The sequence below is a fragment of the Neolamprologus multifasciatus genome, chromosome 22 (genome assembly GCF_963576455.1).
Source record: "Neolamprologus multifasciatus chromosome 22, fNeoMul1.2, whole genome shotgun sequence".
Classification (NCBI taxonomy): domain Eukaryota; kingdom Metazoa; phylum Chordata; class Actinopteri; order Cichliformes; family Cichlidae; genus Neolamprologus; species Neolamprologus multifasciatus.
Window position 1 is genome coordinate 32,334,817 of NC_140459.1, and position 27,250 is coordinate 32,362,066.

The 27,250-nt window shown below is 41.0% G+C and overlaps 2 protein-coding genes across 9 annotated transcripts; one reads left to right on the forward strand and one right to left on the reverse strand.

Annotated features, from left to right (window-relative positions):
- Positions 1 to 1,145: 1,145 nt before the first annotated feature.
- asns (asparagine synthetase) lies at positions 1,146 to 20,945 on the forward strand. Of its 5 annotated transcripts, none has more exons than XM_085148949.1 (12): positions 1,146 to 1,295; positions 2,347 to 2,602; positions 3,254 to 3,491; positions 3,566 to 3,751; positions 3,838 to 3,939; positions 8,262 to 8,389; positions 9,104 to 9,230; positions 11,741 to 11,847; positions 17,494 to 17,594; positions 18,135 to 18,216; positions 18,298 to 18,453; positions 19,675 to 20,945. In XM_085148949.1, the coding sequence occupies exons 2-12, from the start codon at positions 2,354 to 2,356 to the stop codon at positions 19,882 to 19,884; spliced, it is 1,686 nt and encodes a 561-aa protein (XP_085005075.1). In that variant the 5' UTR covers positions 1,146 to 1,295; positions 2,347 to 2,353; the 3' UTR covers positions 19,885 to 20,945. The 5 variants fall into 5 exon arrangements, with proteins under 5 accessions (XP_085005075.1, XP_085005077.1, XP_085005079.1 ...); XM_085148951.1 differs by having other exon boundaries at positions 1,154 to 1,295; positions 2,350 to 2,602; XM_085148953.1 differs by lacking the exon at positions 1,146 to 1,295 and adding an exon at positions 1,613 to 1,631.
- Positions 20,946 to 21,140: 195 nt separating this feature from the next.
- On the reverse strand, positions 21,141 to 25,603 carry tac1 (tachykinin precursor 1). 4 transcript variants are annotated; one of them, XM_085148970.1, is made up of 5 exons: positions 25,105 to 25,596; positions 24,286 to 24,388; positions 24,180 to 24,203; positions 21,699 to 21,755; positions 21,141 to 21,620 (listed from the first exon to the last, which is right to left on the reverse strand). In XM_085148970.1, the coding sequence occupies exons 1-5, from the start codon at positions 25,219 to 25,221 to the stop codon at positions 21,574 to 21,576; spliced, it is 348 nt and encodes a 115-aa protein (XP_085005096.1). In that variant the 5' UTR covers positions 25,222 to 25,596; the 3' UTR covers positions 21,141 to 21,573. The 4 variants fall into 4 exon arrangements, with proteins under 4 accessions (XP_085005096.1, XP_085005095.1, XP_085005098.1 ...); XM_085148969.1 differs by having other exon boundaries at positions 21,141 to 21,623; positions 25,105 to 25,591; XM_085148972.1 differs by lacking the exon at positions 24,180 to 24,203 and having other exon boundaries at positions 25,105 to 25,603.
- Positions 25,604 to 27,250: the final 1,647 nt, after the last annotated feature.

The window sequence follows — 27,250 nt, forward strand, 5'->3', positions numbered from 1 at the left end:
CCTCCCACCGAAGATGCCTCCTTGGTGAGGTGTTCCAGGCATGTCCCGCCGGGAGGAGGCCCAGGGTAGATCCAGGACACACTGGAGAGATTATATCTCTTGGCCAGTCTGGGAACGCCTTGGTGTTCCCCCAGACAAGCTGGAGAAGGTGTCTGGTGAAAGGGAGGTCTGGGCTTCTCTGCTAAGGCTGCTGCCCCCCTGCCCCGGCCCCGGATAAGCAGAAGATGACGGATGGAGAGGCAGTTTTGCTATTTCATGATATACCCAATGATAGTTGTGCTGGCTATATACCAAAACTGTGCTGAAGATTGACTGATCTTAGAAGTGTTTTTAGTCCCTCAGACTTTTGTGTGAATATAGAAATTAACATAAATTAATATTATTTATTGAGGGTTCCTTTGTCACTTTAATAGTCAAAGTTAATGCTCAATCATTTCCAAGATCTCAAATCTCAAACAGTTTATTCCAATAAAGTGAAGTGCAATTTTAGAGAGGAGCCATTTTACAGCTTCTTTCTCAGAGCTTAACAAAACCTGCTATACTATTTGATTATATCACAACACAGTTTTCAAGTATGATGCAACTTTGCATGCAGTTGCAGTGTCAAGCTAGAAAGGAACAAATGCACAGGATTTTGGACATGACATGACATGTTGTTTTTATAGGTACAAGTGTTCATTATGAATCATACCACACAAGCATTCGCAGCATGAGCTCGTTTCCATTGGAAATACATTTACAAAACTAGATCTGCAGGTAGATGGGATCTAAGCGGCGAAAAAGACCAACGTTGCTGCTGTGCCAAATCATTTTCGTGACAGACTGCACATGAAGAGATCGTGCAGAGCGCAGGTGTGGCTTTAGTGTTGCAGGCAGACACAACTTTGTCAACAACCCGTTGCTAGAAATAAATGAATAGGGAATTTATCAAAGTAAAACTCAAGATCTCTACCTAGTTTTCATTTTATCATTTTGAAATCGTCTAATTTCATGATTTAATAAATTGCCTACCATGTCTACCATATCTACCAGGCATCCATACAATTATTATTTTTCTAGTTTGTGTTTTTCATAATACATTCTATTTTTCCACGTTTTTCCAACACCTTGATATCATTGTAGAGCCATTATTGTTCCGTGGCTCTTATTTTGAAGATGCGGTAACTCATCCGGTTATTAAATGCCTTCGCCCTGTAGCTTTTTCTCTCTCTTTTTTTCATTGAAACGTTGCGTCATCTTAGCCACAAGTATTCAAACAGTCTGTCTTTCTTTGCGGAAGTTTTCAGGTGAAAACGGTAAGTTGGATTGCGTTTTTTGTCTTTATCATAAGCTAATGCCCGGGAATGAGGCTTTCCACTGGGAAGCGTTCACAGCACAAACATGCTGGGAAAACTGCCATGTGTAATTTTACTTAGATATATTACAATTTTAAAAGTATATCTCATGTGCTATGTAAATGTTGACCACTGTCCAACTGTGTACAGTGTTAATAAAAAAATTCAGCGTATCCGAGGCACCCAGCAGACTGGTTGCTAAAAGCGACCATCACCAGTTAATCTGGAACACCGGTCCGACTATAACACCGCAGCTGGAGCTCACGGCGGGACAAATGGTTCAACTGAGCACGCGGCGTACGTTAGAAAGCCACAAATAGTTTCCGGATATTAGTTGTTGTAGCTGAGCATATTTTTAATTGGTAGGATTATGAATGGCGCTTAATGGTAGTTGTATTAACTGAAGGAAGACAGTTTCTATCACAGATTGTTGTCTACTATCTAATTATCTAAGCCCCCCAGTTATTTCGTAGTAACTGTTAAAGTTTATATTACAGACTGAGGCAGGACAGGTGCGTCCGAAGCAACCAGAGACTTCAATTCGTGGCTTATTAACTCAAACGCTTCGGTTCAGAAGCACAGGCAGTTGTAGAGCGCGATCTTCGTCTACATGTTTAGTTTAAAACGTGATTGGAGTCAAATTCAAAAATCAGTGTGCTGTGTTCATGGAGCGTGGGAATTCTGTAAAGCATGATGATGTTCATGGAGCGTGGGAATTCTGTAAAGCATGATGATCAGATGTCCTGTTACTTAAAACCCATTGTACTAGGAACAATGAAGGATATTTTGTTAGGGTTACGTTATTGTTAAGCTACTGTTTGAAGGACGGCTGTGTTAGAGATCCGAGGGGTAGACTCTGAGCTTTTTGAAGTGTCATTTTGAAGCTGGTGACCAAATCCTCCAACTCACTGCGTTGTATTTGCACATCATCTCTTTTATGTAGGCATTTCTAGAAATCTAAACTCTGTGTAATCTCTTTGTAATCTACATGCCTCTTTGTTTTTGTCCACAGCAGCAAAATGTGTGGTATCTGGGCTTTGTTTGGCAGCGACGAGTGCATGTCAGTTCAGTGCACCTGTGCCATGAAAATAGCTCACAGAGGCCCTGATGCTTTCCGCTTTGAGAATGTTAATGGCTTCACCAACTGTTGCTTTGGCTTCCACCGCCTTGCCATTGTGGACCAGCTGTATGGCATGCAGCCGCTGCGCCTCAAGAAGTTTCCTTACATGTGGCTCTGCTACAATGGAGAGATTTACAACCACCAAACAGTAAGACTTCTGCTCCTTTCTGTTCTGAAACTTTAGTGGTTGTTTAAAGAAGTATTTTTCTCGAGCAGGGGATTCATCCAGTTATCACATTACTGCAAACTAAAGTCTCTAGTAGAACATAATACGCTCTAATATAAATGATAAAAGGACTGATTCTTATTTAGCGCTTTTAGAATTCAACTTTATTGTCATTGCACATGTCACAGGTACAGGGCAACGAAATGCAGTTTGCATCCATAATCAAATAATTGCAACCACAATCCTCCCATACCCCCTGATCCAACTCGCCATCAGGTGGTAATCGGCTGACAGCAGTCGGCTGTGTCACCAGAGTGTCTAAAGTAGCCACAGGTCTGATGAAAGCCACCATAACCATTTATTAATCTGCAACCTCGGGCATGCTGCTGCTAAGAGTACCTGTGGACACCCTTATGCTGGAACATGGTGCTTTGTCATTGATAGCCTCTTACCAGGGACTCCAAGAAGGATAACTGCAATTCGGTTCAGTGCAAATGACAGTCAGGACCTGTTTCTTAACCTAAAGAGACAGAAGCAGTTCTCATCTGGGGAAATCCAGAGCGGTAAAGGGTCTAACCCTACTCGAGTTTGATGAAAGTTAAATGATCATTTTGTTGCCATTTGTTCTTCCAGCTGAGGAAGCAGTTTGAGTTTGATTGCCAGACTAAAATGGATGGTGAGATTCTGCTCCACCTTTATGACCGCTTTGGCATTAAGAAGATGGCTTCTCTCCTGGATGGTGTGTTTGCTTTCATTCTTCTGGACACTGCCAACAGAAAAGTGCATGTGGGAAGAGATACGTATGGTGTTAGGCCTTTGTTCAAACTCCTCACAGACGATGGATTCCTTGCATTGTGCTCGGAGGCCAAAGGTAATGGGATGGTTTATATTGCTTGAAGGTTGCTTCTTTATATGTTTGCATTACTAACCTTATTCTGATCACAGGCTTGATAGACATTACCCATGGCATGGGTGCTCCTGCCAGCATTGTCCCCTTCCCCCCTGGACACTTTGAGGTCTTTGATTTAAAGACAAGTGGCAAAGTTCAGTCTATTCAGATGGAGCAGTTTCACTGCTGCAGACAGCAGCCTTCTCATGCCATCTATGACACAGTGGAGAAACTACCTATAAGTAAGAGTCTATTCACCACTTTAAACATCAAGCATTTCTAGTGGTAGATGGTGTTTGTGAAGGACATTAAAGAGTTTGTCTCCTAGGTTTGGATGAGGAACTGGTGAAGAGCAACATCAGAAATCTGTTTGAAAATGCTGTAAGGAAACGTCTCATGGCTCACAGGAGAATTGGTTGTCTTCTGTCAGGTAACGTCTGCTATGTGGAGCACAACATGTTTGTTTTTGTGTGTGTGTGTGTGAGTGAATCTTATGTTAAGGGCTTGCATTTTCATTTGGCTTCTGTGCCTTGAGACATGCTATTCTACTTTAGCGTTCATACATAGACGTATTCTGTGTGAGTAAGTCGACCTGTCTGACAGTAACATTAACTTCACTTACCTGTGATGAGCTTTCAAGTGAAAAAGTGTTTTATTTGCAATTCATCGCAATCTAATTTACATATAGAGTTGTGGTTAAAAGTTAATATACACTGATCATAAGCATTAACCCTTTAAAACCGGTCAGAGCAGCACGCTCCGTTTTGCGTAACTATTTTTAAATCCCAGTAGCTCTGCAACCACGTGAGCTAGCGCAATAATTTTTTTTTGCATATGAAACCGGAGGAGTTGTACTTACATCTTATGCCATCAGCTTGTCCTCTGTCACAGTTTCCTTCCACATATAGCTTTGCAAAAACTGCATAAAAAGCACTTGCAGCAACAAAAACATAATATTCCAGAAACAGGCTTTGCAGATCCGATCAGCTGTTTGTAACACTTCCTACGTTGGAATAGACGTCAGCGCGAACTATCGTATGTCCGCCATGACCTGCCCGAAACCGGAAGTGACGTCATTTTGCGGAAATGTAGTTTTTTACCATCAGGGCCTCATGAGCCTATACTGGTGTTTTTAAAAGTTATCTTTGACTTCATGACTTTCTGAGTCGTTTCTGGGATGCTTAGGACTCATATTGCACTGCTGGAAATAGTTTATTTTGATGCATATGCTGCTTTTTTGCAAATTTGCATTATAATATTTATTTTCGTTTTTCCTGCAGTGTATAAAAATTGGTGTATTTCAAAAATAAAACTATGAAGACACTCAAAATAAATTTCCTGTGGTGAGAAACTATTTTGTGCAACTTTTTTGCATTTACAGTTTTGAGGGATAAGCCTCTTAAATTTCTCTAACTAGAAATATATGTTAAAAAACAAAAACTGTTTTAAATTTTTTGTCGCTTATTGCACTTTTTTTTGCAATTTATGTAATTACTATGCACTATGCACCACTGTCCAGACATATTATTAAAATTTAGGCTATAACAGTTTTATTGATGTATATCAACTTGAAATGCTCCCAAAAATGGCTCCACAGCATGTACAAATAAGATATAAGCTCTGGCAGACTTGGTTCCATGGTAGGTCTTAAAGGGTTAATGTCATGGTCATCTTGTACATGTAGCTTCTCAGCTGCCCTCTCCAGCTTGCGCACAAACCACACAGCTCTCTCCTCTGGGCCCCGGCAGCTACTCAAATAGGGAAGGTGTAGTAGATGTGATGGATGACTTATGGCACCGCCCGCTGAAGTTAGAATCATCCCAAAAAAGTTGATTCTGTTCATCTGGACGTTTTCAGTGGGAGAAACGTTTCGTCACTCATCCAAGTGACCGAATGTAGATTTCCTCAACATTATAAACAGGACATTTGCATAATGACTGAAACTACAACCAATGACAAACAGTGAGCTGGGAGGTCAGTTTCTTGATCATTAATATTCAAATTCTCATGACCATTGATCAACAACCACTGATCAAAGATCATTAATCAATGGCCATGAGTACCATTCACAGAGAGTTGGGGAATGGCTGCAATCACAGCATGTAAGATGGCGAAAGATGCACCCTTAGGCCCCCTCCTCGATTCAGAGATGGTCTTTCCCTTTTCATGTAAATGGCCTCCTTGGCTCCCCGCTCAAACCAGCGTCCTCATCAAGAACTGTAGAGTCTGCTCAACTGCACCAAAGAGTAAAACAGTGAAATGTGGATTTGTAAACATCAGGTCTCTCCCTGCTAGTACACGAGTTTATAATTGATCAACATTTACTTTGCTTTAGAAAAGCCTGGATACAGCAGAATGATTATGATCATTTAAATCAGGGGTGTGAAACATCTGGCCTGTGGGCCGAACACAATTACTTTTGGCTTGTGAGATAATTTCATATGTCAGTTATTAATGGCCCATCTCTAGGTGGGAGCCAAATCTGCACACCATGCAGCCAATCACATGCAAAGACAGACCGAGATCGTGCCATTATGTGAAAGAAGGAAGTGGGGCAGACGTTCTGCAGACAGCAAGTGTAGCAGAAAGAAGCGAAAACGTAAAACGAGCAGCATCTGGCTGTATTTCAGTGATACTGGAGACTGCAAAACTGAGTGCAGAATTTATCAAATTAGGAGCTAAAGTGATATCAGTTTGTTTTCAGCCATGTTCCATTGTTAATGAAAAAAGGTTTCAAACTTGTCCAGGCCTTAAACCTTATGTGTGTTCTCCCTAGCAGTGAATGCATCCCACCCCCTCAAAACTGGATTTATTTATACATTTATTTCTTACAATACAACACCAAAGAGTTGCTTTATCTGTATCATGTAGAAAAACTGTTCAATATGGAACTTCTTTACACTGACAGAAAGGTTTCAGTGGTCTGACCCACTGAAGGTCGAAGTGGGCTGAAATGACTTTGACACCCTGGTTTAAATGAAGCAGCTTCCATTCCATCGTATTAAACAACCAAACACCAAACAGTTCCCAAACTATTGTGATTTTAACATCCATGTGGATACTGTACACCAGAGGTCTCCAACCTTTTTTGCGCCACGGACCGGTTTATGCCCGACAATATTTTCACGGACCGGCCTTTAAGGTGTCGTGGAAAAATACAACAAAATAAAACTAGTACCGGTACTGAAAAAAAGAAGATTTATTCATAACACACGTGAAAAGACCCAGGAAAACGGAGTTAACGATAAAAACGATAACAAAATAACACTGAAAACCAATAAAAACCCTGAAAACTATACATTTCACACCTGAGCCTCAACTCTCCAAACGACCCACGGACCGGTCCGAGGCCCGGGGGTTGGGGACCGCTGGCGTAAATGACAGCCTCAGAATGGGATTTAAACTGTTATTAAACTCAATTGGCTTCTTTTAAAATGTAAAAAAACCCACTACTTTAATTACACTTTAATCACAGGGACGAACCAATAATGACCTCTATGCTTAATATTAATTTTCTCCAACTCCAACAAGAGCAGTAAATTATTTAATTTGGATTATGTTACTGGTAATCAAAAGATGAAGGATATTGTATTAAGATAAAGATATAAAATTGTGGAGTAAGTCGAAAATCCAAGTCATAAACAAGAAAACAATAATTATATCAGTACTTCATTTTATATTTAACACATGGCTAAAAAATACTGAATAGTTCTTTTACAAATATAAAACGATAAATGCTTTAGATGTTTCAGTTCACTTTTCTCGTTCAGCAAAAAAGCTAAAGTCTGTTTTGGGCTCCAACAAGTGCACAGATTTATCCTCCCAGCTCTCTTTAACAAGCTCTCCATCAGAAAACAGTTTGTGTGGGATATGAAACAACTTGCCTTGTCAGCTGCATCCCTGGATGTGTGTAGATTTGTAACAAAAATAAAAATAAATCATTGTCGGCTTTGCAGTGTAGCTAGCAAAGCATCCGACAAGTTCTTGTATTTTCCTGCACGTTTGGTCACACAGTGATTTAAATCTTAGTCCTTAAAAACTAAGCTCACAGCTTTTTCTTTGACTTCTGTAAGTAAATCATTTTCCAGTCCAAGCCTTGTTAGAAATGCAGCATTTGTTATTTAATCTCTTGATCTTTTTGAGTTAACTTCACTAATTACTTTCTCCAAACTTTAAAAAACATATTTGTTTTGTACAACTACTGCTCAAAGAAGACCTATTATTAAATAATGCTTCGAGCTTAAATGCTAACGGGCTACAGACCACAGGCCTTCGAGCTCGCAGTAATTAAACCACCACATCACTTGATTCATCTTTGATTTTTTCTCAAAAATTCTTGAAAGAGTGATTATAAAACAGCTTTCTGATCATCTGGAGAGGAACGGTTTAGAACTAATCTCTGCTCGTCCTCCTAATCCTCAACCAGGCATTCGATACTGCTGACTATCATATTTTATCACAGCGATTAGACATTAGGTACCGTACTGTGTTTGAATCCTATCTAGATATGACGTAGATATAGATTCCAATCGTTGAGTCCTCTTCACACACACAGGTTAATGTTGGAGCTCCACAGGCTTCTGTGTTGGTCCTTCTGTTTACATTATAGTAGCTTTTCTTATCATTAAAACACACTGCATGCATTTTTACTGCTATTCAGATGATGCCCAACTTTATCTATCCAGTTGTTCTCAGCATAGAACCCTCTGGAACTCCAGGTATAGGATATAAATGTATATTACTGCTGTTCAGGTGGTCTGGACTCCAGTTTGGTTGCTGCCACGCTTGTGAAACTGGCCAAAGAGGAGAAGCTGCCATATCCCATTCAGACATTTGCAATCGGATCAGACGACAGTCCAGACGTCCTAGCTGCTCGCAAGGTTTGTCCTCACTTATAAGACCTGTTTCTAACTTATAACTTAGGCGACGTCCACACGTACCCGGGTATTTTTGAAAACGCAGATTTTTCTATGCGTTTGCACCTTTCGTCCACACGTAAACGGCGCTTTCGGTCTCTGAAAACGGAGATTTTTAAAAACTCCGGCCAGGGTGGATATTTTTGAAAACTCTGTTTTTGTGTTTACGTGTGGACGAGAAAAACGGAGAAAACGCAGAAAACGCAGCGTCAAAGGTGTGCGCCTTTTTTGACGTCACACTGTGCGCCACGTTATTGTTTCGGTGAAATGAATTTCTACAATACTGTTACTGTTAATTGTCTCTGCAGTGTTTAAATGCTTACATATACACACACAGTTACTGTCCCTCCACACATACGACTCGGTTCTGCTTCTATGTCCCAGCTTTGTTTACTTTTTCCCACCGAGGCTTCTAGACTTCTGATTGGCCAACATTTCTGCACGGTTAGGAATATATCGCCACCTGCTGCTTTGGCATGTTCCTAGCAGCGTTTTCCTTCATTTCTGCCTTTACGTGTGGACGGGATTATTTTTTAAAACGAAAATGGAAAATCTCCGTTTTCAAAAATACCCGTGTACGTGTGGACGTAGCCTGAAGCTTATAACATTGGCATGTGTGACCGATTCCTTAAAAAAAGGTCTTGCTGTGTTTTTAATCATCTATTGGTGTTTTGTCAGGTGGCCAATCATATTGGTAGTGAACACCATGAGGTGACGTTCACTGTAGAAGAAGGTATTGAAGTTGTGAAGGACGTCATCTTCCACCTGGAGAGCTATGACATCACCACCATACGTGCCTCTGTGGGTGAGTGGAACACAAAGCACTTTATATACAGTGCTGTGAAAAAGTTTGATCTTCTTGATTTTAGTTTTTTGCTTATTTGTCAAACTTAAATGTTTTACATTGTCAAACATGTTTTTAAATTATTTTTTCACTTATTAAAGGAAAAAGTTATCAAAATTTACGTGGCCTTGTATCAGGGGCACCACCAAATGGGCGTCAGAGGGGGCACTGGCCACCACATAAAATTTGCTGCCCCCCCTGGCAAGCCTGTCCTATGTTGGCAATAATGTGAAATAAAGTTGCAGAAAAGCTGATGCCAATCCCCGGAGAGATGCATTGCATCTAAGGGCCAACATGTAGACAGACAACAGTTCATGCTCTTATACGATCTAGTACTTATTTGTCTTTCCTGAACAAGTTTGCTCTTAAAGTTAACTCCATTCTGGGAAAGTAAAATGGTAAATGGCCTGCATTTGTATAGCACTTTACTCAGTCCCTAAGCTGATGGCAGCTACATTGTAGCCACAGCCACCCTGGGGCACACTGACAGAGGCGAGGCTGCCGGACACAGGCGTCACCGGGCCCTCTGACCACCACCAGTAGGCCAACATGGGGTTAGTATCTTGCCCAAGGATATTTGGCATGCAGCCACGAGGCAGCCTGGGATCGAACCACCGACCTTCTGATTAGTGGCTGACCTGCTCTGCCACCTGAGCTACAGCCACCAAGTGAACTGAACTCAGCTGATTTCAGTTGTTGGAGAAGGATATGAACATTAATTTTTATTGCACGACAGGACGAAAGTGCAATGGTAAAGAGCAAACTGGTTCAAGGACAGAAACGGCTGCGTTATGTGACTAAGGCTACGTTCACACAAAGCGCATCAAATCTGATTTTTTTGACCCTCTGCGACCCATATCCGATCATGGTGTGACAGTGTGAACGGCACAAATCCGATATTTTCAAATCCGATCTGGGTCACTTTCGTATGTGGTACTGAATCCGATACATATCTGATGTTTTAGAAAGCGACTGCTGTGTGAACGGTCATGTCGCATTAAATCCGTCTTTTACGTCACCGACACAAGACAGACGGCAATTATCAGCGCCGGAGAAGACATCGCGAACGCTGCCTGGCCATCCGGTGAAACTGTTTGGAAGACAACGTTGGAGAAACGTGAACATTTTATTTGTACTGTATAATCTGCAGATTCTGACAGAAATCTGCAACTATCCTTTGAAGCAGCGCTCCTCTAAAACAGCAATAAGGATCATTATTAGGTTATTTACATTATTATGTAAATAACAAAATAACTTAAAGCAAAAATTGGGAAACGTGAAGTCCGAAGTCTTTATATTAAGGGCCATCAGTCAAACAATACTGTTGGTCTGGGTCTAAACAGAGCGCGTTGTGTGTGACGTCTTCTTTTGCGCATGCGGCCGCTTTGAGCGTTCACACTAGAGCGCGTTTGCTGTCGCATTTTATTTGTAGTGTGAACGAGCAGACAAAAAAATCGGATTTGATCAAAAAATCGGAATTGAGCATTAAGACCTGCAGAGTGAACGTAGCCTAAGATAACTTTAGCTCTTTACAAGCAGCTGGACAGACAGCAATATGTGAAAATCTGGCTTCCAAAATGCAAAATATAGAAAAATGATTGGTGGCTCAAGGCTTTTGCACAGCATCAAAATCAATTTAAAGAATAAATGGTAAATGGACTTCTTATTCTTATATAGCACTTTTCTACTCTGAGCACTTAAAGCGTTTTACACAACTTGTCCTCTTCACCCATTCGCACAATCACTTTTTTTCTATGCTACTTATAAGTATGAGCTTTCTAACGTTCACTCACATTCTTACTCTGATGGATGCATTGGACAGCAACTTGGGGTTAGTATCGTGCCCAAGGATATTTGGCATGCAGACCGGAGCAGATGGAGGTCGAACCATCGACCTTCTGATTAGTAGGCGACCTGCTCTGCCTCCTGAGCTGCAGCCATCAAATATTAAGTTGTTACTTGACAGGAAAAGTGTAGAGAAGAGAAGTCTGAACAAGTAACAACCGAGCAAACGACACATGAAACATTAGGTTATACCAGTCTCAGAAATAACGTCTACATCTGGTTTTGGATGTGTGCAGAATATTTCTCTGCATTTAATTTTCTTTTATGTGATAAATATTTATTGGTTTAGACTGAAATGAATGAATGAACGAAGAACTGTTTACTTTAAATGGTTTTGGTGGTTTGCAGTGTAAAAAAGTTTGATCTATTTAGAGTTTTAAGATGATGAGTTACATTTTATTTGTACAGCACCAAATCAAAACAAGTTGCTTGATGAACTGAAACTTGAGTGAGTTTGTTAAATGGTCAAAGAAGTGGGTGAAGGCGACATGTAGGATATTAACTGTACTGTAATCAAACATACAGCATTCTAGTTGTATATTATACATTCAGTGGGTTGTGATTTGTTTTTATAAGGGTACATGAACAGGAATGCACTTTACACTCTTTTACTATTAACTGTACAGGAATGTACTTGGTTTCAAAGTACATCAGACAGAAGACTGACAGTGTGGTGATCTTCTCTGGAGAGGGTTCTGATGAGCTGACGCAGGGATACATTTACTTCCACAAGGTGAGTTTGATGGTTTACCTTTGTTTTTTCAGGCTGATTTATCTTAAATGTAATAGAATTGTGACAACACATAAACTTAGAACAAAAAACAATGAAATTTGTGTAACAGTGCTTCACAAACCTTATACTATGGCCATCTCAAATCTTCTCTGCCAATGCCAAACTGCTTACTGGGCTACTGATAATCAGAGATGGGCAGTTACTGTAATCTGATTACCTTTTTCAAGTAACGAGTAAAGTAAGGGATTACTATTGCAAAAATGGTAATTAGATTACAGTTACTTTCCCGTAGGAACGCTGCGTTACTGCGTTACTAAAACCGTGATTTTTTGCGAGAATGTCTCATGACAGTGACGTAAGCGAGTGCGACGTTCATGACAACAGCTGTGTGCAGATCAACAATGGATCATATATCGAGTGCAGAGAGAGTATGAGCGTGCAGCGTTTAAAGCGTGGAAGTACTGACCTTACTTTGAGTTTGATTCCATAAAAAGTGACAAAAACATTAGTGTCCGTTGTGCGTGGGAAGAAAACTTCTTTTTACAGCGAAAAAAACCCTAAACTTCCAAACAAGCACCGAGTAGCTACGACGTAATGGGAAATTCACAGAGAAACTCGCGGATTCTTCCACTGACCGCTGCACACCTGCACCGGGGTAAACCTCCGCCTACCCCACTCCTGCTTTACAGGTGAAAATAGAGCAACAGGACCGCTAGTCTTTAATTTTATTTATTTTCTGCTGTGTTTTACTTGCATCTATTTGAAAGACTGAGTGTAAACACAAAAAAAAATATTTTATTTTATGTGCTGGAATGTGCAGAAAATAGGTTTAAATGTTAAACTAATTTCCTCCAGTCAGAGAATGTTGCAGATAATTAAATTTTTGCTTGATGCATAAAGTTAAAAGATTAAAACTAATAAAACAAGTTTTAAAAAGAGACTTTTCCATTTGATTACATTTTGTATGATGATTATGCAGAAAAAGTAGAATTGGGCTGAAAGATCTATCACTTTATCACCTATTCAGGTTGTAAATTGTGTTTTTAAAAAGTAACTAAGTAATTACTTTTGAAAATAAGTAATCAGTAAAGTAACGGGATTACTTTTGGGGGGAAGTAATCGGTAATTAGTTACTGATTACTTTTTTCAAGTAACTTGACCAACACTGCTGATAATTGAAGTCTGAAGAATATTGGCAGATTAAAAATGTATTCATTTAATAGAGAGTTGCTTTAGTAGAATGTAGAAGAGACATGCACAACATCCTGGCACCACCAGCTTGGTCACACACTTCTGTGGGACGGCATCCCATTGTTTGTCACAACTAAGCCAGTCTGGTTACGTCTGTCACTGACATGAGCAGCAAACCTAAGCACACCCACAAGTGTTCAGTGGGGTCGAGGTCAGAACTGCAGGCAGGCTATTTTATCGTTTCCACGTCCACATAAACACTGTGGGATCATGTGTTGTCACTGGTCATAGAATCTTACTTTGATAACTCGACGCATTGATATATCCTCCACTGGTGAAAAGCATTGTTTTTCCATTGAGGGAAATGCCACCCCGTACACTTCATCCTCCACACTTGGACAGCATAGGCTGAATCTAGACTCATCATGTAGCATAACGCTCTTTGTGGTCCCAGGGAAAACCAGAGCAACACAAACATGACTCCCACGGTCCCTGCTCCCAAGCAATGACTCCTGCTACCTCAAAGTTTGCATTCCCAAACAGACTAGTTAATTTATATTCAGAGATCGAAACCATCAGGTGAACACAGTCAAAACAACAAACACAACAATGATGCACTGGTTGTGATATTGTTTCCCCCTCTTAAAAACAAACTGTCCTAATAGCGACTATCACGACCACAACAGGCAGACGACGGGATTGTTTTCAGTGTTACATTTCTTGTAATTTGCAGCAAATTATGTGCCATATTGTAAAGACCCTACAAAAACCCCAACTGTCAGATGACCCCATATGAGAAAGCATTTTGGCAACAGTAAGAAGGGAAAAGCAGGACAGAGGCTAAGCCTGAACCTTCAGCCTGTCAGACAGATCACTGATGTTGGATGAACAGGTCTGGCTCGCAGTCTCCCCTCTAATCCATCCCAAAGGAATGCTGTCGGCTTGAGGTCAGGACTCTGTAGGTCAGTCAAGTTCTTTCACACCAAACTCACTCATCAATTCAATTCAATTCAATTCAATTTTATTTATATAGCGCCAAATCACAACAAATGTCGCCTCAAGGCGCTTCATAGATACAGAGAAAAGCCCAACAATCATATGACCCCCTATGAGCAAGCACTTTGGCGACAGTGGGAAGGAAAAACTCCCTTTTAACAGGAAGAAACCTCCGGCAGAACCAGGCTCAGGGAGGGGCGGCCATCTGCTGCGACCGGTTGGGGTGAGAGAAGGAAGACAGGATAAAGACATGCTGTGGAAGAGAGACAGAGATTAATAACAGATATGATTCAACACAGAGAGGTCTGTTAATACATAGTGAGTGAGAAAGGTGACTGGAAAGGAAAAACTCAATGCATCATGGGAATCCCCCGGCAGCCTGCATCTATTGCAGCATAACTAAGGGAGGATTCAGGGTCACCTGGTCCAGCCCTAACTATATGCTTTAGCAAAAAGGAAAGTTTTAAGCCTAATCTTAAAAGTAGAGATAGTGTCTGTCTCCCGAATCCAAACTGGAAGCTGGTTCCACAGAAGAGGGGCCTGAAAACTGAAGGCTCTCCCTCCCATTCTACTTTTAAATACTCTAGGAACAACAAGTAGGCCTGCAGAGCGGGAGCGAAGTGCTCTAATAGGGTGATATGGTACTACAAGGTCATTAAGATAAGATGGGGCCTGATTATTTAAGACCTTGTATGTGAGGAGCAGGATTTTGAATTCAATTCTGGATTTAACAGGAAGCCAATGAAGGGAAGCCAAAACAGGAGAAATATGCTCTCTCTTTCTAGTCCCTGTCAGTACTCTTACTGCAGCATTTTGGATTAACTGAAGGCTTTTCAGTGAGTTTTTTGGACATCCTGATAATAATGAATTGCAGTAGTCCAGCCTGGAAGTAATAAATGCATGAACTAGTTTTTCAGCGTCACTCTGAGACAGGATATTTCTAATTTTAGAGATGTTGCGCAAATGGAAGAACGCAGTCTTACATATTTGTTTAATATGTGCGTTGAAGGACATATCCTGGTCAAAAATGACTCCAAGGTTCCTCACAGTGTTACTGGAGGCCAAGGTAATGCCATCCAGAGTAAGAATCTGGTTAGATACCAAATTTCTAAGCTTTTCAGCGCCGAGTACAATGACCTCAGTTTTATCTGAGTTGAGAAGCAGAAAGTTAGTGGCCATCCAAGTCTTTATGTCTTTAAGACATTCCTGCAGTTTAACTAATTGGTGTGTGTTATCTGGCTTCATGGACAGATAGAGCTGGGTGTCATCTGCATAGCAGTGAAAATGTATGCTATGTCTTCTAATGATGCTGCCTAGGGGAAGCATGTATAATGTAAACAGAATTGGTCCTAGCACTGAACCCTGTGGAACTCCATAATTAACCTCAGTGTGTGAAGAGGACTCTCCATTTACATGCACAAATTGGAGTCTATTAGATAGATATGATACAAACCACTGCAGTGCAATACCTGTAATACCTACAGCATGTTCTAATCGCTCTAATAGAATATTATGGTCAACAGTATCGAATGCTGCACTAAGGTCAAGAAGGACAAGCACAGAGATGAGTCCACTGTCAGAGGCCATAAGAAGATCATTTGTAACCTTCACTAAAGCTGTTTCTGTGCTGTGATGAGCTCTGAAACCTGACTGAAACTCTTCAAATAAACCATTCCTCTGCAGATGATCTGTTAGCTGTTTGACAACTACTCTTTCAAGGATTTTTGATATGAAAGGAAGGTTGGAGATTGGCCTATAATTAGCTAAGACTGCTGGGTCTAGAGATGGCTTTTTGAGTAAAGGTTTAACTGCAGCCACCTTGAAGGCCTGTGGTACATAGCCGATTATTAGAGATAGGTTGATCATATATAAGATCCAAGAATTAATCAATGGCAGGACTTCTTTGAGCAGTTTTGTAGGAATGGGGTCTAAAAGACACGTTGATGGTTTGGAGGAAGTAATTATTGACGTTAACTCAGAAAGATCGATTGGAAAAAAAGAGTCTAACTTAACATCAATGGAACTACAAGTAGCTGTAGATAATATTACATCTGTGGGATGATTATTGGTAATTTTTTCTCTAATGATAAAAATTTTATTTGTGAAGAAGTTCATGAAGTCATCACTAGTTAACGTTAAAGGGATGGTTGGCTCAAAAGAGCTCTGGCTTTTTGTCAGCCTGGCTACAGTGCTGAAGAGAAACCTGGGGTTGTTCTTATTTTCTTCAATCAGTGACGAATAGTAAGCTGTTCTGGCTTTGCGGAGGGCTTTCTTATAAAGCAACAAACTATTTCTCCAGGCTAAATGATGATCCTCTAAATTTGTGACACGCCATTTCCTCATCCATGTCTTGCTTTGTGCACTGGTGCGCAGTCATGTTGGAGCAGGAGGGAGGCATCCCAAAACTCCCACAAACGTGGGAGCATGAAATTGTCCAAAATGTGTTGGTATGCTGAAGCCTTTAGAGGTCCTTTCACAGCAATTAAGGTGCCGAGCCCAACTGCAGAAAAACAACCCCAGACCATAATACTCCCTTCACCAAACACTTGTGTGGCAGGAGGCACGACACGACCACGATCCAGCATTCAGTGACTTTTTACTCTTTATGTAACTCGGCTGCAGCTCCCTAGATGCCAGCCACAAGTATACACAAACAAAAACATGACGTGACCCAGTTCAGTCTATTAACCTGGCGAGATGTGATCGTGGATGTCCTGCAGGTGCGTTCGCCTATCCTGCTGCTGCACCGATTACCACGCCACAACTTGGCACAGTGCAGGCAGACAAGTACTGTTCTCCTGGCAACTGCCAAACTGCTGACCCCGCTCTGTGATTTTAAACAGTCTACCACTTTGTGGATGAGCTGCTGTCGTTCACTAATACCACTAACAGTTGGCTGTGGAATATTTAGTGGCAAGGAAATTTTGCAACTGGACTTGTTGCACAGTTGGAATCTTATTACCACAATGGAGCTCCTGAGTGCGACCAATTCTTTCACAAATATTTCTAGAAGCAGTCGGCATGCCTAGGTGCTTGATTTTATAGTGAGTGGAGCACCTGAATCCATTGATTTGGATGGATGAATGAATACTTTTGACATGCTTGGATCACTTCTCACTTTGTGCAGAAGACGGGCTTCTTTTTTAAACTGATCTGAATACAGAAATCTTTATGCTTTGGGATGATTATACTTCTCAAAAAATCTGGACAACCTTACAAAGTAGAGCAAATCTAAGTTCATTGCATTTGTTTGTTTTTTTTGACGTTTCATTGCTTTAAATAAAAACGATTTTAAATGATAATTACAGACAAAATATATGAAACACTTTTGTTAGCCAGAATTGTCAGACTTGTGATCCAGAAATATCACAACGTCTGAAGGAAAACTTCAGACTGAACCTAAAGTTAGAATGCCAAACGAAAAGGATTCGTTTAAACATGGCTTTATTTCTCCTCTAGGCTCCAACACCCAAAGCTGCAGCAGAGGACAGCGTTCGTCTGATGGAGGAGCTCTACATGTTTGATGTTCTCCGTGCTGATCGCACCACTGCTGCACATGGGTAGCCCTTCTTTGTTACTCGCTAGCCCTGCCCAAAGATTTAAGACCGGTAACTGAAAGAATCTAGCAAAAAATAAATAAATAAAAATGGAACATTGCATTTTGCCTGTTGTTGGCGATAATTTTCTGCTGAAAAAATGTCCTGTAATTACAATTACTTTGTTCAGAATTGGCTGTAATTGTTTTCAGAGCGCATGTAGTGCTCATGAAGCATCTTTAATTTGACCATAAAAAGGGAAAAAAAGGATGCAGGGTAAAGTGGACAGCAGGAATTCAGCTGCAGAGCTTTGGTGGTAAAATAACTAATGCATTCATTTTAAATGAATGCATTATCAAATAAATGACATTATCAAATGTCAGTGATTAACCAATAGTGGTCACCAAATAATGCAACCAACCAATAGGGTGACGCTGACTATTATTCAAATATAGTAATAAAAATTAATGACAGAGTTCTGATTAATAGACCTATTAGTAACCCTGTCCTGTACTCACACAATTTGATAGAAATTGATTTTTCAATGGACGCTCTGTCTTTCAGCCTGGAGCTGAGAGTGCCTTTCCTGGACCACAGATTCACAGCGTACTACCTCTCCTTGCCTGAGGAAATGAGGGTTCCTAGGGTGAGTCTGTACAATATTGGCGTCCACACTATCATGCAACTTTGCTTTGTAATAATAGTGTATTGTGTCCTGTGAAACCAGAATGGAGTGGAGAAGCACCTTCTGAGGGAGTCCTTCAAAGGTCTCGACTTGATACCTGACGAGATTCTCTGGAGGCGTAAAGAAGCCTTTAGTGATGGCCTGACATCTGTGAAGAAGTCCTGGTACACGTACCTGCAGGAGCATCTGGAGTCAATGGTAATATTTGGTAGAGAAACCTCTGACTCGGTCCCATTGGTAAATGGTAAATGGCCTGTATTTATATAGCGCTTTACTAGTCCCTAAGGACCCCAAAGCGCTTTACATATCCAGTCATCCACCCATTCACACACTGGTGATGGCAGCTACATTGTAGCCACAGCCACCCTGGGGCGCATTCACAGTAACGTTTTTATTAGGGATGCAATGATACCAATTTTTTCAAACCGATACGATACCGATACTTGGATCTTAGTACTTGCCGATACAGAGTACAAAAAACAATACTTCTACCACACACACACACACACACATACATACAATTAATTGGAAGACAGGTTTTATTTTATTCCCTGTCGATAAAAAATAAAATCTTAATAAAAATGACCACAAAAAAATTTCAAGTGAAAAATAAGCACTTCTGTTAAATTATTGCAGAGTCTCCACATTGTAATTTAACAAAATATCACTGAACTATTGGCACTGTCTCGAGCTTTCAGAATAATAAATAAACACTTCTGTTTGGAATAAAATAAACTTTTAAATTATTGCAGAGTGTCCATAATGTAAACAAACAAACAAAATAATTATTATTAAATAAATAATAAATAAAATAATAATTGGCCCCCTAGTGGCCAATCTAAAAAACTACAACAGAAATGACAAGCCACCCTCTGATTAATGAAATAAGTTGGTATCGGTTAACTTTTACAGTATCGGCCCGATACCAGTATCGGTATCGGTGCATCCCTAGTTTTTATGTTAACATTGATTTCTGCCTAAAAAAAAAAGCCTTCTCACAATCTAGTAAATCTCGACTGATTTCAGGCAGATTTCAGGTGCTGCAGACACCCAGGTTTGTGAATGCAATAACTCAAGAACAAGACAACGTAGGAAATTTTCAAATTCATAACACAGGTGCACTTACTAAAAACCTGAGTTCCAAGCTCAGTGCAATGGCACGACTTTGACAGAATCAAAGATTTACTTTAACTTTAAACTTTAGCATTTAAAGTAAATTTAAATTAGAACGGGCCAGGAATCCACAGAAAATTGATCAAATACACAAATCACGACCGCGTTAAAACCTTTAATTAAACCACAGAGAGAGGTTCAGTAAACTGTAGGTGTTCCTCTTAGCTCTGTATTAGGACATTGCTCGTTAGTTGATGTTGCTGCTTTGGTTGATTGAACAACGCTTTTTTTTTTTTTTTTTTTTAGGTGAACGATGATGACATGGAGGAAGCTTACAAGAGGTTCCCTCACAACCCCCCACACACTAAAGAGGCCTACTACTATAGACAGGAGTTTGAGAAGCTCTACCCAGACCGTGCTCAGTGGCTCTCCCACTACTGGATGCCGCGCTGGATTGATGCCATCGATCCATCGGCCCGTACCTTGTCCATCTATAAACCTGATAAAGACCAATGATTTGTGTGTTTGTGTCTTTGAGGGCGTAATTACAGTTAAAATATCCTCCACTGAGCTGAGAGAACGAAGACAAAGCTCTTCTGCTTTTAAGATTAGGCTTCAAACTTTCCTTCAGATTTTCCTTTCTGATGCTGACCAGCTGGAGATGGATCAGCTGAACCTGAACCATCTCTTAGTTACCCTGCTACAAGCTCCTACTGCTAGTGGACTTTCATTGAGCACTTCCTCACTTTCCTGGGTTCACTTGCCTGGTGTTTATATGCCACTGTTGTGCATCAAACTGTCAAACTAGAGCCGCTACTCCACCACGTCGAAAGCAGCCAGTTCTGGTGGTTCATGGATCCGACTAGAATGCCACCTCGGTGGGACCCCGGACACGCTGGAGAGATGAGATATCTTTCCTGGCCTGGGACCGCTTTATTGTTCTCCAAAAGAGAGGTCTGGGTTTCTCTGCTTAGGCTGCTGCCCCTGCATCCCAGTAGAAGAAATGGATGGATGGAATTGGATCTTTGGCGTGCATACTGGAGGATCGAACCGCCAACCTTCTGATTAGTAGATGACCTGCTCGACCTCCTGAGCTACAGGGTGTAAGGGTGTCATCATGTTTACACTATAACTGACTGAGGTCAGTAAGTAGTGTTATCATGCTGCTACCTCCCAGCTTTTGACAGCTTTGGTTGATTTCTGGTGAATTGCTTTGCTTTGGTTTGCTTTGGTTTCAGTTTGCAGCTAGAACTGCAGCATTGTTGGTGCTAACTAGCATATTATACAAGTGTTTTGTAAAAGGACATTTTTCAAGTTTGGCAGAAGTGAGACATGCGTAAAAGATCTAATCATTTTTTTTCATGCTATTCAAACAGTTTGGGAACTATGAGTTAGACATTTCATATAACTGTCCCACCCATGGTCACATGTGAAAGTGGATTACAGGAAGAGATCGCTAATATCTGCAGTCTAATGTAATTTAATAACCATATGCTACAGCAAGGAAATTGTATCCAACCTTAGTTTATTGAATCATGTTTGCACTCGGCAGCATTGCATTTGTATTTCTCTCTTAGCTAATCTTTTATCTGTCTCTATTTTTCTGTGTTTTACATTAATTGACGCTAAAATAAAATTTCCTGTTGCAACAGAAACTGTTTACTTCATTTATATTTCATGCAGTACCACTGTTCACCACCAGAGTCTGCCCTAGCGCCATCCATCTACATTAACTGAGCACTGATTTGCACTGTACAAGCTTCAGACTGAACCAGTGATAAAATAATTTTAATACAATTTTTGACATTATTTTAATACATCACAACATATGCAGACGAAGAACAAGGCAGCTTCTATAAGTCACTCGAAAGCCAAAATGAGCACCTGTGCTATTTTGTTGTATTAGCAAAAAACAATCAAACCGTTATGAGGCACAATGAAGTGAAACTATCAGCACGCTGTTCAGAAAACTGGCAGGTGGCGGAAATTAACATTTATAATGACACTTCCTCAAACTCCACTCGTTCTTCTACCGAAACAGATCAAACTGACACAAATACAGAACTGCTATTTCACTACAATGAAAAATGTCATCTTTTAAATGAGCTAACAGCTATCTGCGGTTTGGAGAAAAACAAAACCAACATCCGGTCCCCGTGCCGTGGCTGAAGGATATTCGATGAGAAGCAGAGAGGTGACAGCTGTTTAGCGGCGCTTGTCATACGTCTCTATTGTGTTCCAGTTATAAGACTCTGCTGAAAAAGGGGGAAATGCCATCTTAAGGATTCAGTTTGTTTCTGAGAAAATGAAAGCTCGTTAAGTGAACTGACCTGGCTCCTCTTGGCTCCTCTTCCCCATCAGTCCAACGAAGGAGTTCACTTTATGTCCTTCATAGGAAAGACATTGAGATAAGACACAACACTGAATGTCTCATTCATCTAACTACAACAAGACAATTGTAATGTCTCTTGAGCCATCGACAAAACAATGAATGATGTCTTTTTGGTTTCTTTCTGTTCGTATTAAAGACTTTCTGTTGAAACATGAACAGTTCAACCGAACGGCCACATGTCCTGAGGGCTCGTGTCTCAGCTCCCTGTCTTTACAGCAGCTCCTGCATTACAGGAATAAATTAGCTGTCTGCTTACTTACGCTGCACTGAGTGCATCACTGAGTAGGTGACTAATTCAGATGAAACGCCAACCGTGACAGAGGAAAGAGAAAATCCCCTCCTCCTCATGGCTCTTTATCTTTTCCCTCTTTGTCTCTCACAGGCGTCTCCCCTGGACCACCTTCTTTACTCACTAATTAATGAGTTCAAAGAACATTAGGAAAAAAAATCTTTGGTGGGTGTATGTTAATTAAACCCTGGGAAAGTGTGTACTGCATTTCTTGCCCACAGACACAAACACGTGGGCAAGTGGAATTTGTGCTTTTTCTGCTCCATGCTCTGTGGAACAAAGACCTTCCACTTTTGTGGAGTGAGCTGATATCTGTAGAGCTGCCACAGCTGTGTACACCTCTCCACCCACTGTCTCCGTACATTTATTAACTCAATGTGTTTTCGCACGGTGGCATGGTGGTTAGCACTGTTGCCGCACAGCAAGCACAGCTCGGGGTCTTTTTGTTTGCATGTTCTCCCCGTGTTTGCGTGGGTTCCCTCCGGGTACTCCGGCTTCCTCCCACCGTCCAAAGACATGCAGCTTGTGGGGATAAGTTAATTGGATAATCCAAATTGCCACTAGGTGTGAATGTGCGAGTGAATGTGAGTGTGAATGGTTGTCTGTCCCTGTGTGTTGGCCCTGTGACAGACTGGCGACCTGTCCAGGGTGTACCCCGCCCCTCGCCCTATGACAGCTGGGATAGGCTCCAGCGCACGATCTGATATCCTCGTGTTGGTGTTGTTCCCAGATCATCATACTAAAGGTTGTTCCAGGATCAACATTGCAAGTGACCAATCAGAATGTTGTGATGTCATACTTTTGCGACTTCGGGAAAAACCGGCGTAAAACAAAAAACTGTACTTAAGCTGCGAGAAACTGCCTCTGTCCGCCGATCAACGGACCCTAACCCTGACCCTAACCCTTTAATAAACGCTAAGCAGAATTGATATTGTCCTTGCAACATTGGAATTTCATAAATGCACGAATGGGTCGGCGCGCAAAAGAATAACGTCACAATAATGTGATTGGTCACTTGCAATGTTGAACCTGGAACAACATTTTCATGATGATCTGGGAACAACACCAACACGACGATATCAGATCATCCAGGCCCCACCGCCCCCCGCGACCCTGAAAAGGATAAGCGGATGGATGTATTTCCTTTTGCCTTTAGTCTCAGTCAAAATGCACATTATTAGAGAAAAACACACAAGTCCATCTGACCCGTGCGCACTTGCCTTTGCTTGTGTGTCTGATATTAAAGAACCTCGTCACTTCACACACTGAGGAAAGTTCCTGTTAAAGTTTAAACACTGACCCTCCCATAGTTTTCCTGGCAGTAAAAATGCTTTTTAATGCCCTTCCATCCATTTAAAAGGGTTTAATTCATGGATGAGACACGAAGCAGAATCTGTGCGACCTGTATCTCGTTACATTTGTAAGGCCTTGCTGTTTACATCACTTGCCATCACTCTGTGGTGGCCAGTGTGGTGTTCTATGCAGCTGCTAATGTCAACAAACTGAACAAATGAATCTTGAAGACTGATTCTGGGAGTAAAACTTGAAGACTCAGGTAGAGGTGTCTAAGAGGAGAATGCTGAAGAAATCCCTCACCATTATGAGTAATACATCCCACCTGATGTACACGTCTCTGATTGGTCACCACAGAGCAGTCTCATTTCACCACACGGGAGGATTATTACATTATCACTAGTAATTTATTCTCTATTAAATTAAAAGTGATACTGTAACAGGATTACTTATAATTCACACAAGTGATATGGTGGTAAATTGAAAGTGATCATTTAATTCTTATCACTGTAGCTATTGGTTGTAGCTATTCATCAATTTTATTTGGCAATAATATTCATATTTGCCTATTTCCACTACTGTACATACTGATATTTATATTTGTTTTAAAATCGTAATTTTTTATTTAGCTTTATTTTTACCTGAGCTTTATTTTGTTATGTTAAAATTCATTTTTGTGCACAAATGAGCAGCGTACAAACCAGCTTGCGCCAGTCAAAGCTCTGAGGTAACTGGCCACATGTCTCCAGCTATTGGCAAAGAGGTCAGGTCTTTTTGTTCCGAGTTTTAATTAAAGAGCAGGAAAATTGCTGCAGCTATAAGGACTTTAGGACTTACTTTTGCGGGTGATCTGTGTGTTTGCTGTGGGAGGATGAAAGTAAAAATGAAAGGTTAGAATAACTGATGCATAGGAGAAGTACTTTTATTAAGAAATAGCTCTTACCCATAGAGCGCCTCCCCATCAGACCGATAAACTGGTGTGGCTTTGGCTTCCTTGTCATTCTCAGCAGGACTTCTCTGAACGGGTTGTCGGAAATCCAGCCATTCTGAGTGGAGGGGGAGAAGGAATGCTTACACTGAGAGGCAGAGTGGAGTGAGAGTGGATCTTATCTCTATAAAAATTTTGCATCATCAAACTATACCTCAACTGTGTTAATACCATATCTACCTGCTCATGTCATTATAACAAGAGAATTCTGCCAGAACCTTATCTTAATCAATATTAGCTGAAGGACCCACCCACCGGTCCACCCACATAAAATACACGCAGTAAAGCAGAATGTATTTGGATCTTTTCTTGCCATTTTCTGTTTCCATCTCAGGATTATATTCGTGCAGTATGCATCATTGTGACTGGCAATATGGATCTTTGCGCCACTAATGTCCCGCACAGAGTGACGATGCCCATTATGACAAAGTGCCGATATATCCAGTCGCTCCTAAAGTGTGATTAAGCTAATATATAAGCCTTTATATACACCTGTTAAGTAAATTTGTGTATACATGTAATTTTAATATCTTTTAAAATACAAATATGCAACCCTACAGTGTGACGCTGGGGTTTAACATACTTCTGTAAAGGGATGTCTTTGTTCTCACAAAAAGCAAGAAAAAAAACTTAAGTCAAACTAATTTCCTTACGCCTGTCAGGCGGTATATACATTTATTCTGCTTTCATCCACTGAAGGAGACTAAAAGATGAGCTACTTAAACAGTAGTATTTATGAATTATTAAGGAGAGAGTATAAGTCTGAATAAATACCTGGATTTGATTAGTGCTCGTCCAGTAATCAGTGTCCTCTTTTGGGTCATTTTCTTCGCCGGAAACTTGGGCGGCGGCGATGAGAACCATTAAAACTGCTACAAGCAGAGACTTCATGATCTCGCAGGTTTTCTCTCACTGTACAACAACAAGCGCTCTAATACCCAACGTGTCACGATAACAGTTATCAGTCAGCAGAAATAAAGCGAGGTGAATGAAACAGGTGTGTGAGCACCAGAAGGAGCTGGAGTGTGCGCTGTTTCTTCCTCAGCAAATCAACAGTAGTCCATAGCGCGTAGCCGGAGCACTATCTGCGCTGTCTGCGCACTCAGCTTCTGGAGCGGTTTGTTTCGTACGGTCTCCGACCCGCACGCTCCTATATACCAGTGTGAATAGTGTTGCTAAGTAACGCCTTAGCAGTACTATGATTACTTGAGTGAAGTTTCGGTAAGCAGCCTGTTAAGCGCAGTGATGAACCTGTCGTGCGTCACCGGACTTCACCGTCACTATTATGAAGAATGACGGTGACGTCAGAAAGTACTGTTATCCAGCTTTCAGTCACGGTGAAAAGTCCGCTTTTCCTTGTCACAGGGCCAAAAACTTCAAAGTAGCTCCAACATGTCTGGGCCGTTTGATTGAACGTTTTTTCATTGTTTGGATACTTCTGATGGAGGCCAGTGTTTCTACCTAATGCTCAGTTTAAGAACATTTGTATTTAACATTTAATTTATCATTTATTCATGAATTTGTATTGCACCAAAGGAGGAGAGTGCGTGAGTGTAGTGCAAAAAGCATCTGCATTATGCAATAGAACTCCTAGCAAGCATCTCCACAGACAGCATGCTAACGCTAAGCTAGCCAAGAAATGGGAGTAATGTAAAAGCTGAGTGTTTGTCCACCCAAGCCCAGCCGCCAGACCCTGAACTTCAGCAGGTAACAAATGGATGAACAGACAGACTACAGTACAATCACCGTGGTGATCGTTTGAAGTCTTTCGGGGCTGGTTTTCATCTTTCCCAGAGAGCAAGATGAGATTGAATTAATGTTGATTTTTCATCAGAATCATCATTACGGCCAAAATATGCTAAAATCCATATTAAAACAGATGATACATGGCAGTGTAACAGCAATGACACTGGAATAACATCAAAGTTGTCGTGTTATAACTGAATGATTATTGATCTGTTTATAGTTGACCAGGCGACAACAAAGGCATTGAAAAGTAATAAGATAAGATAAGATAAGATGATCTTTATTAGTCCCACAGGTGGGAAATTTGTTTTGTTACAGCAAAAGTGCAAAGTTATGTAGCAGAAATTAGAAAACACTGGAATGCAATAAAATACAATAGAATACAATAGAATACTATATACAATAGAATAAAATAGAAATACAAATACTATATACAACTGAGTAGGAAAATACAAAAATACAACTTCGTCAGAAGAAGAATTGCACAAGAATTGCACATATAGCAGTCTTATTGCACATGTTTGTGTTTGATCAGCTGCAAAAGTCTTTGTTGTGGAGTCTGACAGCAGTGGGGAGGAAAGACCTGCGAAATCTCTCCGTCCCACACTGTGGGTGCCGCAGTCTCCCACTGAAGGAGCTGCTCAGTGCTGTCAGAGTCTCCTGCATGGGGTGGTAGATGTTGTCCAACAGGGATGACAGCTTAGCCACCATTCTCCTGTCACTCACCACCTCCAGAGGGCCAGAGGGCATCCCAGAACAGAGCTGGCCCTGAGGCCACCACAGAGTCATAGAAGGTCTTCAGGAGTGGGCCGTCCACTCCAAACGACCTGAGTCTCCGCAGCAGGTACAGCCTGCTCTGCCCTTTCCTGTAGAGGGCGTCTGAGTTATGAGTCCAGTCCAGTTTGTTGTTCAGATGAACACCAAGGATGGATTCATAGTTGACCAGGAAATGAAAACTATTATCAACTGTTCCACTGGACCCCTCTCAAAGTCATTCATCTACGGCTGACTGGGAAATTATATTGAAATTAGGTGAATTTATAGTTGACTGGGAAAATGTATTGAAATGCCATCGACTTACACTTGAAAAGTTGCAAAAAAAAAAAAGCAAGATGGCAGTGTGTACGGACATATTCAGCAGCACAGCGCACTGTGCACCTTTTGGGGTTTTTGT

Coding starts and splice junctions, on each gene's coding strand:
- asns (XM_085148949.1), top strand. CDS start 2,354: ATGTGTGGTATCTGGGCTTTGTTTGGCAGCGACGAGTGCATGTCAGTT. Junction 2,603..3,253: donor AGATTTACAACCACCAAACA/GTAAGACTTCTG, acceptor TTGTTCTTCCAG/CTGAGGAAGCAGTTTGAGTT. Junction 9,231..11,740: donor CACCATACGTGCCTCTGTGG/GTGAGTGGAACA, acceptor TTAACTGTACAG/GAATGTACTTGGTTTCAAAG.
- tac1 (XM_085148969.1), bottom strand. CDS start 25,221: ATGAAGTCTCTGCTTGTAGCAGTTTTAATGGTTCTCATCGCCGCCGCC. Junction 24,389..25,104: donor CGAGCACTAATCAAATCCAG/GTATTTATTCAG, acceptor CCCTCCACTCAG/AATGGCTGGATTTCCGACAA. Junction 21,624..21,698: donor GAGGAGCCAAGAGGAGCCAG/GTCAGTTCACTT, acceptor CCCCTTTTTCAG/CAGAGTCTTATAACTGGAAC.